Raw genomic sequence first — 19,488 nt, forward strand, 5'->3', positions numbered from 1 at the left:
TTGTTAGATGTAAGAAAGAACTTTATTTCCATATGGTGCTTGGGGCAGGGTCTGATGGGGGCTACAGGCAGGTGCTCCCCGGTCCCCACCCCTACAGCTGCCGAGAGGGCCTGAGGATGTACAGTAAGTGGGTCTTTCGGGGGGACAGCCTGGAGTGGGAGGAGCTCTCGGTCCCCTCTTCTAGGACGCCCTTGTGGGTCCCCTTGCGGAGTCCATCCCGGATGGCCTGCAGGCGGTGTCGCTTCTCGCTGAGCCAGTGGCCGCCCTCCAGGGCATCCTGGTGGGACCTCTGCCGTGGCAGCTTAATGATCCAGAAGGCCACCCGGGGATGGAGTTCTGTGTGGAAGCTGTCCATGGCCTTCTGGATGGGTACCAGGGCCTCCTTCTCCTCCATCCTGGGTACCTGGGGAGGAAGAACAAGGAGACCCTCTCATACTCCAAACAGCACCCCAGGATGGTCAGTCCCCACTGACCTATTCAGCCCACTTTGCAGATGACAGGATGCTTTGTGGGTTCAAAAGCCCTGTTTGAGGTTTACAAAGCACTTGGGTTTACACTTAAGGATGAAAAATACTCTGAGGTTTATAGAATGCTTTGGGATTGGAAAATTTGTTTGGGGGCTTTCAAAAGGGAGGTAATAGAGCACTTCAGGGATTATAATGCCTATTGGGATTCTGGAGCACTTTAGGATTAAATCCTCTCTGAGGTTTAGAGGATAGCAGTTTGAAATGTACAAAGCACTTTAGGACTAAAAGCTCTTGGGTTTACCGAAGACTCATGACCATAAATGCAATATGTGATCCTTCATTGATCCTGAATCAAAAGCTTTCAAGGGGCCAGGTGCAGTGGCTCATGCCTGTAATCCCAGCACCGTGGGAGGCCGAGGCTGGCGGATCACGAGGTCAGGAGATCGAGACCATCCTGGCTAACACGGTGAAACCCTGTCTCTACTAAAAATACAAAAAAAATTAGCCGGGCATGGTTGCGGGCGCCTGTAGTCCCAGCTACTCAGGAGGCTGAGGCAGGAGACTGGCATGAACCCAGGAGGCGGAGCTTGCAGTGAGCCGAGATCGCACCACTGCACTCCAGCCTGGGTGACAGAGCGAGACTCCATCTCAAGGGAAAAAAAAAAAAAAAAGCTTTCAAGGACAGCTTTGAGTCGAGGGAGAAAGTTTGAATGTGGACTGAGTGTCTGTTTGGTCCTTGCAATTCAAAGGGTGGGCTGCTGTAGTTAGGTATGCAGATTAATAGGTCCCACCCCACTCAGACCTGCTGAATCAGTCTGCCTTTTAGTAAGATGAGGTCTGAGAAGCCGTGCAGGAGATTGTTATGTGTTAAATTGTTTCCTCCTGGCTGGACGCGGTGGCTCATGTGTGTAATCCAGCACTTTGCGAGGCTGAGGTGGGCAGATCACTTGAGGTCAGGAGTTTGAGACCATCCTGGACAACATGACAAAATCCTGTCTCTACTAAAAATACGAAAATTAGCTGGGCGTGCTGGTGTGCTCATGTAATCCCAGCTACTTGGGAGGCTAAGGCAGGAGAATCACTTGAACCTGGGAGGCAGAGGCTGCAGTGAGTCAAGATAGTGCCATTGCACTCTAGCCTGGGCAACAGAGCAAGACCCAGGCTTAAAAAACAAACAAACAAACAACCATATTGTTTCCTCCCCAAATTCATATTTTGAAATTCTAACATGTAATACCTCAGAATGTGGCCTTATTTAGAACTAGGGTCATTGTAGATATAATTGGTGAAGATGAGGTCATTAGGTTGGGCCCTAATCCAACATGACTGTGTTTTTTTTTTTTGAGATGGAGTCTCACTCTGTAGCCCAGGCTGGAGTGCAGTGGCACAATCTCGGCTCACTGCAGCCTCTGCCTCCTGGGTTCAAGGGATTCTCCCACCACAGCCTCCAGAGTAGCTGGGATTACAGGGGCATGCCACCATGCCAGCTAATTTTTGCATTTTTAGTAGAGACGGGGTTTCACCATGTTGGCCAGGTTGGTCTCAACCTCCTGACCTCAGGTGATCCACCTGCCTTGGCCTCCCAAAGTGCTGGGATTACAGGCGTGAGCCACCATGCCCAGCCTATTTATTTATTTATTTTTTGAGATGGAGTTTCGCTCTTGTTGCCCAGGCTGTAGTGCAATGGTGCTGTCTTCGCTCACCGTGACCTCCACCTCCTGGGTTCAAACGATTTTCCTGCTTCAGCCTCCTGAGTAGCTGGGATTACAGGCATGTGCCACCATGCCCGGCTAATTTTGTATTTTTAGTAGAGACGCGGTTTCTCCATGTTGGTCAGGGTGGTCTCGAACTCCTGACCTCAGGTGATCTGCCCGCCTCGGCCTCCCAAAGTGCTGGGATTATAGGTGTAAGCCACCACTCCTGGCCATACTTTGTATTTTTTTTTTTTTTTTTTTGAGACAGAGTCTCACTCTGTCGCCCAGGCTGGAGTGCAGTGGCACGATCTCGGCTCACTGCAAGCTCCATCTCCCGGGTTCACGCCATTCTCCTGCCTCAGCCTTCTGAGTAGCTGGGACTACAGGCACCTGCCACCATGCCTGGCTAATTTTTTTGTATTTTTACTAGAGACAGGATTTCACCGCATTAGCCAGGATGGTCTTGATATCCTGATCTCATGATCTGCCTGCCTCGGTCTCCCAAAGTGCCGGGATTACAGGTGTGAGCCACTGTGCCTGGCCCCATATTTTGTATTTTTAGTAGACGGGGTTTCACTATGTTAGCCAGGCTGGTCTCGAACTCCTGACCTCATGATCCGCCCGTCTCTGCCTCCCAAAGTGCTGGGACTACGGGTATGAGCCACTGTGCCTGGCAGGAGGCAACTTCTCTCTAGTGGATAGAGCCCAGGGATGTTATCAAATATCCTACAGTGCACAGGGCAGCTCCCACAATAAAGATTATCCAGCCCCACATGCCAATGATGCCAACCTTAAGAAATTTTGGTTTATGGAAAAGAGACTATAGGGATATTTATTATACTATTTTTTTTACCATAAAGACACAGGCACATGCATGTTTATTATGGCACTATTCACAATAGCAAAGAATTGGAACCAACCCAAATGTCCATCAGTGATAGACTGGATAAAGAAAACGTGGCACATATACACCATGGAATACTATTCGGCCACAGAAAAGGATGAGTTAATGTCCTTTGCAGGGACATGGATGAAGCTGGAAACCATCATTCTCAGCAAACCAACACAAGAGTAGAAAACAAAATACTGCATGTTATCACTCAAGTGGGAGCTGAACAATGAGAACACATGGACACAGGAAGGGAAACATCACACACCAGGACCTGTCGGTGGGGGGTGGGGGGTCAGGGGAGGGATAGCATCAGGAGAAACACCCAATGCAGGTGACGGGCTGATGGGTACAGCAAACCACCATGGTACATGCACCTATGCAACAAAACTGCACATCTGCACATGTACCCCAGAACCCAAAGTATAATTTAAAAAAACATAAAAATACTATGTCTTAATATAACTTACTGTACCATGGATTTGTTAAAAACTAAGGTAAGTCATTAAGAAAATGATACAAAGCATAAAAGATCATTTATCAAAATTACAAAAACTCTAAAACCAGTGGACAAAGATCCAAAAAAAACTAGTAAAACAACTGAAAAATTATTTGAGTAATAAAATGTAAACTATGATGACGCAATGACAGCTTGCATCTTAAAACAGGTTAAAGAAAGAATATTTTTTTTAAAAATTAAGAGAATGTAAAAGTCCAGAGAGAGTAGCAAAATCCCCAAAACTCTCACGGTCCAGATGGTTGCTGGGCCAGGGTGAGGTCTTGTGTCCCGGCCCTTCCAGGTGTTCAAAAAATCTGTAGGGACTTCTAGCATAAAAAACAAAGGTCACAACAGGTCAGGTCAGGCTCTTCAGCATCCTCATCCTCCTTGAACTCACTGGGTTACATTTCTTCTGCCTTTTCAGGCTTTGTCTCTATTGTTTTTTCTGCAGGTGCTGGGAGAGTACTTGTTGGCATATGCTGATGGTCATCTGCATGATTGGACTCTTCCATATCTGCTCCAGAAGCTTGAGTGTCTCCACTACAGGAAGAGTCTTTGTCATTACTGGTTTTAGAAAAGCTGTCCTCAGAGCCACCATTTTTCTTGATGCCTTTCACGGTGACAACGGCCAGCACTTGCCCTGAGGACATCTCTTCAGGAAGCTCTGCTACAAGAATGGCGAAGCAATCCTTTTTCTTGGCATCTCATTTTGCCCTGTGAAGAGATAGGGCTGCTTCTGGGGACTTTTCACTGATCACTGCCCCCGCCAGGTCATCCTTGAAATCATTTGCCTGGACTCCCTAGGGTGCCTTCACATTACATGGGGCCTCCTTTTCCTTGATGTTGTTGGCAAATTCTTTCACTGGATTATCTATGGGAACTTTTTCCTTGGCACATTTGTCAGCATTCAGATCCAGTGGAGCATCCTCATCTGAGCTTTCGTTGGTGAGGTCTTCCACCAGGGTATCCTCCATGGGAACTTTTTCCTTGGCTCATTTATCAGCCTTTAAATTTAGCAAAACATCCTCATCTGAGCTTTTGTTGGCGAGGTCTTCCACCAGGGTATCCTCCGTGGGAACTTTTCCTTGGTGGATTCATCGGCTTTCAATCCAGTAGAGCGTCCTCATCTGAGCTTTCATTGGCAAGGTCTTTCACCAGGGTATCCTCTGTGGGAACTTTTTCTTTCGTGCGTTTGTCAACCTTCAAGTCCAGTGAGGCATCCTTATCTGAGCTTTCGTTTCCAAGGTCTTCCACCAGGGTATCCTCCATGGGAACTTTTTCCTTGGCACGTTCTTTGGCCTTCAAATCCAGTGGGGTGTCCTAATCTGAAATTTCATTGGCGAGGTCTTCCAGAGGATCCTCCATGGCACCTTTTTCCTTGGCACATTCATCAGCCTTCCAAAGCCATGGGGCATTTTCATCTGAGCTTTCACTGGCTTGGTATCCTTCCAGGATATCTTCCATGTGAACACTTGCCTGAGTTGCTGAGTCTGTCAAGTGAACAGCAAGAACCTGTTCAGAGGAAGTGTCGCTGGTCTGCTCACCCGCCAGGTTGTCCTTGAAATCTTCAGATGGCTACCTGCCAGGGTGCACGAGGATGACACCTGCGGTGGCACATTCTCTCTCTAAAACTGCGCTGGCAGACCATGGATTCGCCATGGACAGTGGATTCTCCTGAAACCTGAGTATCCACTGCTGCATCTTGGAGGCAATACTCTAGCCTTCACGAGCACCCTTCTACTCCAGTCAGGCTGAAGTCTCCCTCGCTGTCACCGCCACAACCGTAGGAGGTGAGCCACAGAGCCGTGCCATCTGCAAGCTCCAAACTCCACCTCACCACAGGTGACTCCTCCTTCACTTTCTCCTCCAGCCTTTCTCAGAGTGGCTGGGCGGGCAAAGCCAGAAAAGCCACTCTGGCCACACTGCAGCCTCTGTTGCCACCACCAACTGCAGTGAGGCAAGCCATGGTGCCACAGGCTCCAACCTCCAGCATGTGGCAGGTGATTCCCCTTCCCCTTCTCCTGGTTCTCTAAGCCAGGAACAGAGTAGCTCGGTGGGCAGATACAGAAGAGCCTAAAATCTGTTGTACTATTTTAAAAAAAACTTCTCTTGCCTGTAATACCAGCACTTTGGGAGGCCGAGGTGGGTGCATCACCCAAAGTCAGGAGTTCAAGACCAGCCTGGCCAACATAGCAAAACCTCATCGCTACTAAAAATACAAAAAACAAAAAACAAACAAAAAAAACATTAGCTGGATGTTGTAGTGCATGCCTGTTATCCCTGCTCTTTGGGAGGCTGAGGCAGGAGAATCACTTGAACCTGTGTTAGAATCAAAATGCTTGTTTCTTGGTGTCGCAAGGAAAAATTAGCATTCAGACAAAAAGTTTTCTCAGCAAGGCAATTTTACTTTCTGTAGAAAGGGTGCTGCCCATCAGCAATCCTGCCAGGAGAGCACAATGAACAAAGAAAGGCAGGAATATTTATCCCTTATGCATTGGGTCCTTACTGCTGTGTCCTGTCTCCATTGGTTGGAGCTGGACCTCACAGTCTAAGCTAAACCCAATTGGCTAACAACTTAAAAAACTTTCTTAAATAGGTAAAGGCAATGGAGAACAAAGGAAAAGAGGAAGTTGCTTGCCAAAAGACTTGGAGAAGTAATAACATTTCCAAATAACGAAAGGGCATAAGCTGTGAGCTGGGACATGCTTGAGCACGTTGAGACCAAATATCTTGGTTAAAGTACAAGGACACAGAAGGTACTTATTTCCTTATATCTAACAACTACATAAGATATGGTTTAAAAAAGAGTTACTAACACAAAGCAAAGAGGCTTAAAAAAAGTTAATTAAAAATATTATTTCTAACACTTGTGATTTATTATTTAATAAAAACTTTAAAGAGAAACTTTTTTACTTTCCACAACCTAGAAGGTGGAGGTTGCTGTGAGCCAAGATGGTACCACTACACTCCAGTCTGGGTGACAGAGGGAGACTCCATTTCCAAAATAATAAAGTATGTTTTTTAAAAAAAACTTTTCTGTAGGCTTGAAATTTTATTTATTTATTTATTTATTTATTTATTTATTTATTTATTTATTTTTTGAGACAGAGTCTCACTCTGTTGCCCAGGCTAGAGTGCAGTGGCATGATCTGGGCCCACTTTAGACTCAACCTCCTCGTCTCAAGCAATCCTCCCACCTCAGGCTTCTGGGTAGCTGGAACCACAGCACACACCACCACACCTGGCTACTTTTTTGATTTTTTTTTTTGGAGACAGAGTCTCACTCTGTCCCCCAGGCTGGAGTGCAGTGACATGATCTTGGCTCACTGCAACCTCTGCCTCCCGGGTTCAAGCAATTCTTCTGCCTCAGCCTCCAGAGTAGCTGGGACTACAGGTGCAGGCTGCCATGCCCAGCTAATTTTTCGTATTTTAGTAGAGACAGGGTTTCGCCGTGTTGCCCAGGCTGGTCTCGAACTCCTGAGCTCAGGCGATCTGCCTGCCTTGGCCTCCCAAATTGCTAGGATTACAGGCGTAAGCCAGCATGCCTGGCCTACTTTTTAAATTTTTTTGTAGAGATGAAGACTCCCTCTATTGCCCAGGGTGATCTCAAACTCGTGGGCTCAAGTCATCCTCCTGCCTCAGCCTCCCAAATTGCTGGGATTATAGGTGTAAGCCACTGTGCCTGTCCTGAAATTTTTAAAATAAAATTTTAAATAAACATTTTTAAAATGAAGATATTGCATGGGTGTACGTGGGTATCATATGGATTTATCAAGCTCTTTGGGTTTCTTAAAACTTTTCAGGATTAAAAATACCCTGATTTTGCAAAGCACTTCATAATTACAATCACTTGTAGAAGTTTACCAAAGGTGGCCTGGCCAGGCATGGTGGCTCACGCCTGTAATCCCAGCACCTTGGGAGGCCAAGGCAGTTGGATCACCTGAGGTCAGGAGTTCGAGAGCAGTCTGGCCAACATGACGAAACCTTGTCTCTCTAAAAATAGAAAAATTAGTCAGGTGTGGTGGCAGGCACCTGTAATCCCAGCTACATAGGAGGCTGAGGCAGGAGAATCACTTGAACCTGGGAGATGGAGGTTGCAGTGAGCTGAGATCGCACCATCGCACTCCAGCCTGGGGGACGAGCGAGACTTCGTCTCCAAAAAAAAAAAAAAAAAGAAGTTTACCAAAGGTGAAATACACAACGCATTTAGCATTCATACAGCTCTTTGGTATTAAAAATCACATTTTGGGCCAGGCGCAGTAGCTCATGCCTATAATCCCAGCACTTTGGGAGGCCGAGGCAGGTGGATCAGCTGAGGTCAGGAGTTCGAGACCAGCCTGGCCAACATGGCGAAACCCTGTCTACACTAAAAATACAAAAATTAGCTGGAGGTGGTGGCATGTACTTGTAGTCCCAGCTACTTGGGAGGCTAGGGCTGGAGAATCACTTGAACCTCAGTGGCGGAGGTTGCAGTGAGCTGAGATTGTGCCATTGCACTCTAGCCTGGGCGACAGAGCAAAACTCCATCTCAAAAAAAAAAAAAAAAAGAAGAAGAAAATCACATTTTGGGCCAGGTGTGGTGGCTCATGTCTATAATCCTAGTACTTTGGGAGGCAGAGGTGGGCGGATTGCCTGAGCTCAGGAGTTCGAGACCAGCCTGGGAAACATGGCGAAACCCCGTCTCTACTAAAAATACAAAAATTAGCTGGGTGTGGTGGTCCACGCCTGTAGTTCCAGCTATTCGGGAGGCTGAGGTGGGAGGATCATTTGAATCTGGGAGTTGGAGGTTGCAGTGAGCTGAGATTGTGCCACTGCACTCCAGCCTGGATAACAGAGCAAGACTCCATTCTCAAAAAAAAAAAAAACCCAAAAATCAAAACAACAATAACAACAAAAACATTTTGGAGTTTATAATGGAGAGGTTTACCAACAACTTTGGGATAGATTGAAAAATACTCTGAAGTTTGCAGAGCACTTACTTTGAGACAAAAACACAATTTGGGGTTTATGAGGGTGAAGCTTTCCAAGCACTTAGAATTAAAAACCCTTCTTGGTTTATAAAACATTCTGGTGCTCATAGAAGCACTTTGATTGACTATTATGTAGTTAAAAAAAAAAAAAGAAAACCACTTTGATACTCACAAAACCCTCTAGGGTCTACTAAACCCTTGCAGATGTATTCTGAGGTCGAAAATCTCATTTCTGACAGTTGGATTGCCCCACTTGAGAGATGGCAAAACTGAGGCTCAGAAGGAGGAAGTTCCACACAGAGGAGTAGGAGGGTCAGTTCCTCTTGTCCTCCTAAACTACAGAAAATGTTAGGGCCTCACCAGGCATGGTGGCTCATGCCTGTAATCCCAGCACTTTGGAAAGCCAAGGTGGGCAGATCGCTTGAGGTCAGGAGTTCAAGACCAGCCTGACCAACATGGAGAAACCCTGTCTCTACTAAAAAAATACAAAAAATTAGCCGGGCGTGGTGGCGGGTGCCTGTAATCCCAGCTACCAGGGAGCTTGAGGCAGGAGAATTGCCTGAACTTCGGAGGCGGAGGTTGCAGTGAGCCAAGATCGTGCCACTGTGCTCCAGCCTGGGTGACAGAGTGAGACTCTTCTTTAAAAAAGAAAAAAAGAAAATGTTTGGGCCTGGACACTTTGACGGCGGGGCACGTCCTAACCTTCAAATCACCCTTGAAGCTCCCCTCTGCTGGTTGAATGGATGCCACCACATTCTCGGAGATCAGCACCTCTCCTGTCTTGTTGTCGGTCATCTGTGAGGATCCAATGAGAGAGTGAGAGCAAACCTGCTTTCCTCCTCCGCCCTCCTTCCCTCCCAACAGATACTGCAGCACGAGGGATGGAGGGATGGAGGGATCCCAAGGGGACTTCAGGAAGGGCTTCCCTGCATAGGCACCTTGTCAATCTGGAGGTGGCTGGAGAGGGTGTTGTTCCCCAGCTGGTGCTCCTGGTTCTCCTCTTTGTGGTAGTTCCCAGGGAGGCCCCGGAAGTCCATGGGGGCAGAGAATAAGCTGTCTATGCCCCGAAGCAGGTTACCCTGGGGCCGGAGGAGGGACTGGTGAGCTGCTGGACCTCACATCTCCTCAGTACAGCCCCTTCTGCAGCCCTGCTAGGATGCTCCCAAGGCCTTGCCCCAAGTCCCTCCCATCCCCTTTACTTTCTGCCCTCTGATACTTAGGGCCTAACCTCCGGCCTCCATCCCCCATGAATTCTGTCTCTATTCTCAGTCCCATTGCCTTACTATCCCTGTTCCTCTTCTGTCCCCATCCCCCTCTCCTCCTGTCTCTTTCCCCAGTCTCTTTTCTCTGTCCCATCTCCCTCTCTCTTTGCCTGTTACCTTTCCTCTCTTATTTATGCACGTATATATTTATTTATTTAGAGACAGGGTCTCCTTGTTCTGTCATCCAGGCTGGAGTGCAGTGGTGCGATCATGGCTTACTGCAGCCTCGACCTCCTGGGCTCAAGGGATCCTTCTGCCTCAGCCTCCCAAGCAGCTGGGATTATAGGCGCATGTACCTGCAACTATTTTTTATATTTTTTTGTACAGATGAGGGTCTCACTATGTTACCCAGGCTGGTCTCTCAGTACTGGGCTCAAATGATCCTTCTGCCTCAGCCTCCCAAAGTGCTGTGATTATAGCCTGGGCCCAGTCCCTTCCCTCTTCCTATCTCTTGGTCTCCCTGTTGCCCTCTCATCCTGTCTGTCCCCCTGCCTGGCCCTGAACCATCTCCCACTCTGTGTCCCTGAATCTCTTCTCAGTACTTCTTCCCCCATCCCCCCGCCATCGCTTACTTTCAGGAAAAGTCGGCTGAAGCCTTGGAGTAGGCTCTGGAGGCCTGTGAGACCCAAGGAGCTCTCTTGGGCGTCAGCATCATGGATAGGAGCTGCAGTGGAGGGGATCACCAGGGTAGAGAGGAGCAGCAGCAGGACCAGCAGATGCCACCTTGCGGGGGCAGGTGGGGAGGCTGTGGCAAGGGTCGGGGTCAGAGCCCTGCACAGTGGCCACGCCCCCACCCAAGACGCCCCTCTCCAGCACCTTGCCCAGGCCGCCTCCCCAGTTCAGGCAACTCCCACACTGCGCTCATTTCCCCCACTGCTTCTTTCTTCTACTCCCACACCCTCCACCTTGCCAGGCCCCCTCTTCTCCCAGGTCCGGCTCTTCTGGGTTCTGTCTCATATGCTTTTTTTTTTTTTTTTTTGAGACCGAGACTCTGTAGTCCAGGCTGGAGTACAGTGGCACAATCACGGCTCACTGCAGCCTCGACCTCCCCGGGCTCAGGTGATTCTCCCACCTCAGCCCCCCGAAGTAGCTGGGACCACAGGCGCGTGCCTCCACGCCCGGCTAATTTTTGTATTTTTTGTAGAGACAGGGTTTCGACATATTGCCCAGGCTGGTCTCGAACTCCTGATCTCAAGCGATTCGCCCACCTTGGCCTCCCAAAGTGTTGGGATTGCAGGCGTAAGCCATAGCACCCGGCCTCATCCAATGGTCTTTTCCTCGCTTTCGCCCACATTCACCACCAGATCTCAATCCTCACCTTCTCCCATACCCCGCCCCTTCTTCTGGGCTCCGCCTTTATGCTAGACCACAGCCCGGGTCACCGGACTCCCGGATTTCTGCCGCCCACGTACTGTTAAACCCAAACAGTTATGGTCTCGAGCCCAGGTCTGGTCTAGAGCGTTGGTTGCGCTCCGCGAGCCGTAGCCACGCCCCTATTGTCTGACCACGCTCCAAACTTGCCGGCCTCACCCAGGAGCCCGGGCCTCTACTCCATGACCACGCCCTTGGTGACAGAGCCACGCCCCATCCTTCGTTCACCACACCCCTTAAGCCAGAGCCGTCAGTTCATTCCCTGGCCACGCCCACGCCGTCAGACCGCGCCCCCGTCAGTTGACCTCAGTCCTGGAGACCAAGTCCTGGAAGTCCTGGCGGTGTTCTGTGATTGCGGCCCTCGTTTCGGAGTCCCGCCCAATCGCAATGGCCACGCCCCCTGGCTGAAAGCCACGCCCCTGCACTGGGCCACGCCCCCGCATTGGACCACGCCCCTGCGTCCCAGATCTTGCCCTCAGCACCCCGAGTTCCAGTCCTAGGCTCCTCCTACTGGAGACACCGGAGTACAAGCATCCCTTTTAGCTCTCACTCTAATTGTGTATCTGTCTCGGAACCTTTTCTCCGTGTCCCTTCTGGTTTTCCCGCTCCCGCTCCACTAAAAAGTCCCGTTGTCTCCGGAAACCCTAAATCCAGTCGTATATTTCATCTTCCAAGGAACCCAGAATCAGACTTCCCTTTTCCCTGAGGACCTCAGGTCCGGACTCCAGCCCCCTCTAGTCCCGTAATTTTGAACACGCAGCCTTTCACCCTTAAGGGACCGGGCCCTAAGCCATCTTCCCTCAGGCACCAAAGCTCTCTTCCCTGTCCTGGGACAGCCGCCAGCCGTCTCCAGTCCACTAGCGCCTGTAGATGAGGAATCTGCACCTACGTGGGCCTCCAATAAACTCCCGGTGGTCCTGCCCACGACTCTTAACTGTGGTGAGGTCACAAGGAAACCAGGTTGTCATAGGAATCAGTCAAAACCCATCCCCAGACCCCAATCCTCAAAAAAAAAAAAAAAAAAAAAATCAAATAGAAAAAAAGAAAAAAAACCTCAGGGCTGAACAGTAAAGACTCTTTGTATTCGTATCACTTCCACACCCCCAATACGCAAACACGAGGGTAGCCGGGATTCCAGGCGCCTAGCCCCGTCCCCTCTCAGACCTAGGAGCCCATATCTCCAGCCGCTTCCTCTCCCAGACCCAGGAGTCCCAGCTCCCAGCCCCTCCTCCCTCAGATCAGGGGTTTCTGGCTCCTATCAGCCTTTTCCCTCCGACTTGGAGTCCGAACCCCCAATCCCCCTCCTTTCCCAAGCATCCAAATCCTGAGTTCCTACCAGCCCCGAGATAGACTAATCTCTCCCAAAGCAAAAATCCTCCCCCAAACTGTCACCGTCGGATCCCCCTTCCCGCTGTCCGCCGGCCGGGCCCGCCCCCCCCTCCGGTCCCTCCCACTTTTCCCAAACAAAGCTCCCGGCAACTTTCTCCCTCGCAGCGCCCCGCCCGCCCGCGGCTCCCCAGCCCCAGGCCGGGAGGTAGGAAGGCGCCGGCGGGAGTCGGGGATCCTGCTTTGGGGTGTGTGAGTCGGGGTGGGGAGTTGCTGGTTAGGAGGTGAGGCGTGCGTTTGCGGGACCGTCTCTGAATGGTTCGCAGCCCTCTTTTTGCCTGGGGGCCCGAATTTGCTCCCGTGACCGAGCCTCAGTGAGGAGTGGGAACTCTGGCCGGAGTTAGGGTGCCTGCGGCTGGGTCTGAGTTTGGGCGTGCGCGCAGGAGCGGTTGCGGGCCAAGGGCGCTGGCGGGGTGTGGGGCGTGCGTCTGCGGCGGTGTCACTTTGGAGTGAGAAGGACCCCGTGTGTAATCTGGAGGGCATTTGGTCCTTATTACGGAGAAGGGAGGGCCTCTGGGGTGGCCGAGGGGAGGTTACGGGGCTTTCTGGATCTTAAGTCTTGCCTCTTTGGAGGTTTAGGGTCTGGGGCGGGAAATTAGGGGGACCTTTCTTACCCGGCTCCACCGTCCCTTTGTCTGGCCACATGGGGAAGGGCTGGGCTGGGATTTTGGCCTACGGGGGTCCTGAACGCCGCAGCGCCACTGGGCTTGGCCTGGGGTCTTTGTCTGCTATGGTCCGCGGGAGGAGGGGAATAGGGGCCTGGACTCTGGGGTCCTGGGAAAGCGGTGGAGGACATGGAGCCTCCGGGGAGGCGGGATCTGACTGTATTGGAAAAAGTTTTCCCTGTTCCCGGCCTCCGGAAAGTCACTGGGAACTTGAGTTGGATCAGAGCCCACGGCGCACGGGGGAGGGGAGGGGCGGGGCCCGCTGCCGGAGGGGAGTCGCCCTGGCCGGCAAGCCCCTCCCCTGATGGAGGTTGTGGGAAGCTGGGGGAGGGGACGCCTGGGCCCTTTGTTCTGGCTCTTCTGATGGCAGGGCGCCCCTGTCCCCCAGCTTGTGGTTCTATGGGTCTCTCCTGGTCTCGGCCTCAGCTGCTGCCCTGAGTCTCTGTCCCTGCCCTTTCTAGGTCTCCGTCTCCCTTTCTCTGGGTCTCTGTTGCCCTCTCTCTGAGCCTCTGTCCCCCTCTCTCTGAGTCTGTGTCCCCCTCTCTCTGGGTCTCTGGTCCCCTCTCTCTCTGGGTCTCTGTCCTTCTCTCTCTGGGTCTCTGTCCCCCTCTCTCTGGGTCTCTGTCCCTCTCTCTCTGGGTCTCTGTCCCCCTCTCTCTGGGTCTCTGTCCCCCTCTCTCTGGGTCTCTGTCCCTCTCTCTCTGGGTCTCTGTCCCCCTCTCTCTGGGTCTCTGTCCCCCTCTCTCTGGGTCTCTGTCACCCTCTCTCTCTGGGTCTCTGTTCCCCTCTTTCTCTGGGTCTCTGTCTCCCTCTCTCTCTGGGCCTCTGGACCCCTCTCTCTGGTCCCTGTCCCCCCCTCCCTGGTCTCTGTCCCCCTCTTTCTGGTCTCTGTCTCCCCCTCTCCCTGGGTCTCTGTCTCCCTCTCTTTCTGGGTCTCTGTCCCTCTCTCTGGGTCTCTGTCCCCCTCTCTGGTCTCTGTCCCCCCCTCCCTCTGGTCTCTGTCCCCTCCTCCCTCTGGTCTCTGTTCCCCTCTCTCTCTGGGTCTCTGTCCCCCCCCTTGCTGATCTCTGTCCCCATCCCCTCTCTGGGTCTCTGCCCCCCTCCCTCTCTGGGTCTCTGCCCCCCTCCCTCTCTGGGTCTCTGCCCCCCTCCCTCTCTGGGTCTCTGCCCCCCTCCCTCTCTGGGTCTCTGCCCCCCTCCCTCTCTGGGTCTCTGCCCCCCTCCCTCTCTGGGTCTCTGTCCCCCTCCCTCTCTGGGTCTCTGCCCCCCTCCCTCTCTGGGTCTCTGTCCCCCTCCCTCTCTGGGTCTCTGCCCCCCTCCCTCTCTGGGTCTCTGTCCCCCTCTCTCTAGACCTCCCCTCAGTCTTACTTGGCCCCTCTTCTTTTCTGGCAGCTGCTGCTCACATCCTAGCACCTGTTCTTGGGGTGGGACAGGGGAAGTTTCACCCACACCTTCCTTCCCCACCACTAACTTTTGCCTCCTGTCTTCTTTAAAACCCGTAATTCATACCCGAACCTTTAGCCTTCATGGCCCTCGGCATTACTCTGGGGTAATCATTGTGACTTCATCACAATTGAGTTCCTCTGGAAACTCTGAGAACACTCCCATCCTCAGCTTTCCCAGAAATCCAGCTCCTTCTCCTCCCTCAGACTCAGGAGTCCAGGCCCCAGCCCCTTCTCCCTCACACCCAGGAGTCCAGGCCTCCAGCCCCCGCTCCCTCAGACCCAGGAGTCCAGGCCCCAGATCCTCCTCAGTCCTAGGAGTCCAGGCCCCAGCCCCTCCTCCCTCAGACCCAGGAGTTCAGGCCCCAGATCCTCCTCCCTCGGACCCAGGAATCCCCCCCAGCTCCTCTTCCCTCAGACCCAGGAGTCCAGGTCCCCAGCCCCTCCTCCCTCAGACCCAGTGGTCCAGAGTCCCGGCCCTCTCAGCTTCAAGTCCCTTGAGGGTGGGGTTTGGGGGAAGCTTGCTGAGTTCTGTATTCCTCCAGGCCCAGATGGGGGAACCCCGGGCTGGGGCCGCCCTGGACGATGGCAGCGGCTGGACGGGCAGTGAGGAAGGCAGTGAGGAGGGTACCGGCGGCAGTGAGGGGGCTGGGGGTGACGGGGGCCCGGATGCAGAGGGGGTGTGGAGCCCAGACATTGAGCAGAGCTTCCAGGAGGCCCTGGCCATCTATCCACCCTGCGGCCGCCGGAAAATTATTTTGTCTGATGAAGGCAAGATGTATGGTGAGTCTACTTCTGTCTTTTGCCCTGGCCCCCACTGATGAATAATGACAGTAACCAAGGTTTATGGAGCACTCTGAAGTAGGAGCTAGCATCACCATTTGCACAGATGAGGAAACTGAGGCACAGCTAGGTTAAGTGATTTGCTTATGGTCGCACAGAGCCAGTGCGTGATGGAGCTGGGATTTGAACCCAAGCAGTCTGGCTTCCATGTAGCTGAGGGGACCGGCAGCCCAGTTGCTGCAGACCTTTGGGGACCCATGCTGCTTTCTTCTTCCCTGGTGTCCATGCTGTGGGGAAGTTCTGTTGAAAGTCTAACTAACTCTGTTCCGTCTTTGAATCTTCAGGTCGGAATGAACTGATCGCCCGCTACATCAAGCTGAGAACGGGGAAGACCCGAACTCGAAAACAGGTTTCGGAACGGACTTGTGGGCTTCTGTCTGGGATGGGCCGGTCTTCTTAGGGTCATCCTCGCATGGGCAGGTTCAGGTTCAAGGAAGAAGCTGCTTCCTGTGCGTTCATCTGTCTTCTCGGCATGTGTGTTAGTCTGTTTGTGTTGCTATAAAGAATTACCCGAGGCTGGGTTATTTATTTGTTTATTTTTTGAAATGGAGTCTAGCTCTATTGCCCAGGCTGGAGTGCAGTGGCACAATCTTGGCTCACTGCAACCTCTGCCTCCCGGGTTCAAGCAATTCTGTCTCAGCCTCCCGAGTAGCAGGGATTACAGGCATGCACTACCATGCCTGGGTAATTTTGTATTTTTAGTAGATATGGGGTTTCACCATGTTGTCCAGGCTGGTCTCGAACTCCTGACCTCAGGTGATCCACTCACCTCAGCCTCCCAAAGTGCTGGGATTGCTGGGATTACAGGCGTGAGCTACTGTGCCTGGCAAGGCTGGATAATTGATAAAGAGCTTTAGACTGGGCCAGTGGCTCATGCCTGTGATCCCAGCACTTTAGGTGAGCGGATCAGGAAGTCAGGAGATCGAGACCATCCTGACCAACATGGTGAAACCCTGTCTCTACCAAAAATACAAAAATTAGCTGGGAGTGGCAGTGTGTGCCCATAATCCCAGCTACTCAGGAGGCTGAGGCAGGAAAATCGCTTGAACCCGGGAGGCGGAGGTTGCAGTGAGCCAAGATCGTGCTACTGCACTCCAGCCTGGTGACAGAGCGAGACTCCGCCTCAACAAAAAAGAAAGAAAGAAAGAAAGAAAAGAGCTTTATTTTGGCTCACAGTTCTGCAGGCTGTCCAGGAAGCATGGAGCTGGCATCTGCTCCTGGTGAGGCCTCAGGAAGCCTCCAATCATGGCGGAGGGGGTAGTGGGAGCAGGCCTGGCACATGGAAAGTGGGAGCAAGAGAAGAAAGACAGAGGTCCCAGACTCTTTTTAAACACCCAGATCTTTTTGTTGTTGTTGTTTTTTGAGACAAAAGTCACTGTGTCTCCCAAGCTGGAGTGCAGTGCCGTGATCTCAGCTCACTGCAGCCTCTGCCTTCCGGGTTCAAGCGATTCTCCTGCCTCAGCCTTCCAAGTATCTGGGATTACAAGCATGCGCCTCCACATCTGGCAAATTTTTATTTTTTCATTTTTTAAATATTTTTTTTGAGACGGAGTCTCGCTCTGTTGCCCAGGCTGGAGTGCAGTGGCGTGATCTTGGCTCACTGGAAGCCCCGCCTCCCGGGTTCAAGTGATTCTCTTGCTTCAGCCTCCTGAGTAGCTGGGACTACAGGTGCGCACCACCACACCTGGCTAATTTTTTGTATGTTTAGTAGAAGTAGGGTATCGCCATGCTGGGCAGGCTGGTCTCGAACTCCTGACCTCAGGTGATCCACCCGCCTCGGCCTCCCAAAGTGCTGGGATTACAGCTGAGCCACTGAGCCCAGCCCTAATTTTTGTGTTTTTAGTAGAGACAGGGTTTCACCATGTTGGCCAGGCTGGTCTTGAACTCCTGACCTCCAGTGATCCGCCCATCTAGGCCTCCCAAAGTGTTGGGATTACAGGCGTGAGCCACCACACCTGGCCTAAACAACCAGATCTTGTGTGAACTGAGTGAGAAGTCACTCATCATCAAGGAGATGGTGCAAAGCCATTCATGAGGGGTTCGCCTCCATGATCCAATACCTCCCACCAGGCCTCACCTCCAACACTGGAGATGGCAATTCAATATGAAATTTGGAAGGGACAAGTGTCCGAACTGTATCAGCATGTCTGTTCGTGTGCTCTCACTGTGCCTGTTTGGGGATAGTTTTTCTAGCGGTTGTGTTAGACCCAGAGTAGCCACAGAGAGAGCATGGTGGAGGGGAAGGAGGCCTGGATGGGATGGGTCCCGGGAGGGTCCGTGGTGTTCACGAGCTCCTTTATGGACATCTGTGTTCAGGTGCTCCCAAGATGGCTCTCATCTTCAGTGTGTTTGTCACCTTTCATGGTCCAGCAGCTCAGTGAGGCACCTGGAGGGAGAGAAGGGGTAGTGAACACAGGGGCGGTGGCTGTGGCCTGAATCTGCTTCTCCGTTGATCCTTCCAGGTTTCTAGTCACATCCAGGTTTTGGCCCGAAGGAAATCAAGGGAAATCCAGTCCAAGTTGAAGGTAGGGACCAATGCAGACATCCTGAGAGGGGGACAGAGACTGGGGGTGGGGGACCGAGACCCAGAAAGAGAGGGACAGAGACCCAGGGAGAGGGGGACAGATACTTAGAGTGGGGAGGACTGAGACCCAGAGAGAAAGGGACAGAGACCCAGGAGAGGGGGACAGAGACTTGGGGGAGGGGACCAAGACCCAGAGAGAGAGGGACAGAGACCCAGAGAGAGAGGGGGACAGAGACCCAGAGAGAGAGGGACAGAGACCCATAGACAGAGGGGGACAGAGACCCAGAGACAGAGGGAGACAGAGACCCAGAGACAGAGGGGGACAGAGACCTCAGGTGAGGGACCTCTGTGGTCAGGGCGGGGGGTGCAGTCATCCAGGGTGGGGAGTCAGTGGCCCACAAAGGGAGATGCATAGGGATGGTGGTGCGGTTGCTGAGACCCTGGGCAGGGAGCGATGGCGTGGAGGAGGCTGAAGGTTTTGCTCAGGACAGCAGGAAGGATGAGCCTTCGGTCCCCTCCCTTGACCACTGTTCCTGTCCCCCTCCCTTTCCTCTGCTCCTGTCCCTCCTTTCCCTCTTCCTGGCGGTCTCATATCTCCCCCCTCTTGTGCTGTGAAGGCCTCCTCTTCATCTCCGCTGGTTTGTTTTCCCATTTCCTGACCTTTGCGTGACCTGCCTACTCTTTGTGCCCAGAAATCTTCATTTCCTGGTGGAGATTCCTCATTCATTTCCTTCTCCTCATCCTTTGGATTTCCTGGTTCCTGTTGGCCGGAGACCCTCATTTTCTCCCCCTTCTGGGTGCGTGGGGGTTTTTCTGTCTCTTTTTCTGGACTTGGGGATGGTCGCTTCCAGTTTTTGTTTTTTTTTTTGTATCCAGCAGCTTTCCCTTTCTTTCTCTCTAGGTCTGAAACCCTTCCCTTCCGGTCTGTTCTCGACCTTCTGTGTTCCCTGTCTGTTCTGTCTGGATTAGGAAACATTCACCTTGTCTTCCCACTGACTCTGAAATTCTCATTTCCTGTCTCCTGGACATCTGGGAACCTTCTGGCTTTCCTTGTTCTAGAAACCCCCATCACTGTCTTTCTGGGCAGGGAGCCCCTTTTCCCCTCCAGGGCTGGCCACCTCCACTTCCTGTTCCGCATCCATCCCTTGGCACTGCTCAGCTCAGGGTGGCGGGGCTGTGCGGGCGGGTAGGGCAGGGAGGTGGGGGAGTCCGGGCCGTACTTCCTAAGTCATGTTTTCTTTCCTCCTTTGGCACCCTCCCCCACCCCCACGGGCAGGCTCTGAATGTGGTAAGTTCCCCTGCCCATCCTCCCACCCACGCTCACTCCAGACTAGTGCCCTGTCCCTGAGGAGGGGCAGAGGGCTGTGGTGAGAGGTTCAACCCTCCCCCAACCCAACCCTTTGCCTTTTTTTTTTTCTTTTTGGAGACAGGGTCTTGCTCTGTCGCCCAAGCCGGAATGCAGGGGCACGATCTCCA

The 19,488-nt window shown here is 52.3% G+C and overlaps 2 protein-coding genes across 20 annotated transcripts in view; one reads left to right on the forward strand and one right to left on the reverse strand.

Moving 5' to 3' along the window:
- DKKL1 (dickkopf like acrosomal protein 1) lies at nt 1-14,758 on the reverse strand. 5 transcript variants are annotated; one of them, XM_055369982.1, is made up of 5 exons: nt 14,713-14,758; nt 10,354-10,526; nt 9,458-9,598; nt 9,222-9,314; nt 1-403 (listed from the first exon to the last, which is right to left on the reverse strand). In XM_055369982.1, exons 1-5 carry the CDS (start codon nt 14,741-14,743, stop codon nt 92-94), a joined length of 750 nt encoding a protein of 249 aa, XP_055225957.1. In that variant the 5' UTR covers nt 14,744-14,758; the 3' UTR covers nt 1-91. The 5 variants fall into 5 exon arrangements, with proteins under 5 accessions (XP_055225957.1, XP_055225958.1, XP_055225956.1 ...); XM_055369983.2 differs by lacking the exon at nt 14,713-14,758 and adding an exon at nt 14,572-14,702; XM_055369981.2 differs by lacking the exon at nt 14,713-14,758 and adding an exon at nt 13,153-13,198.
- TEAD2 (TEA domain transcription factor 2) overlaps nt 12,608-19,488 on the forward strand; it is a 22,127-nt gene continuing 15,246 nt past the window's right edge. For 2 of the 15 annotated variants that reach the window (XM_055369965.1, XM_055369969.1), the window contains exons 1-5: nt 12,633-12,726; nt 15,191-15,428; nt 15,773-15,837; nt 17,951-18,013; nt 19,289-19,300. In XM_055369965.1, coding sequence (XP_055225940.1) covers nt 15,197-15,428; nt 15,773-15,837; nt 17,951-18,013; nt 19,289-19,300 — 372 coding nt within the window. In that variant the 5' untranslated portion in view covers nt 12,633-12,726; nt 15,191-15,196. Of the gene's footprint in view, nt 12,731-13,270; nt 15,429-15,772; nt 15,838-17,950; nt 18,014-19,288; nt 19,301-19,488 lie in introns of those variants that run through there. The other 13 variants (XM_055369964.2, XM_055369968.2, XM_055369966.2 and 10 more) reach the window with 13 other exon arrangements.

The sequence above is a fragment of the Gorilla gorilla genome, chromosome 20 (genome assembly GCF_029281585.2).
Source record: "Gorilla gorilla gorilla isolate KB3781 chromosome 20, NHGRI_mGorGor1-v2.1_pri, whole genome shotgun sequence".
In the NCBI taxonomy this organism is placed as follows: domain Eukaryota; kingdom Metazoa; phylum Chordata; class Mammalia; order Primates; family Hominidae; genus Gorilla; species Gorilla gorilla.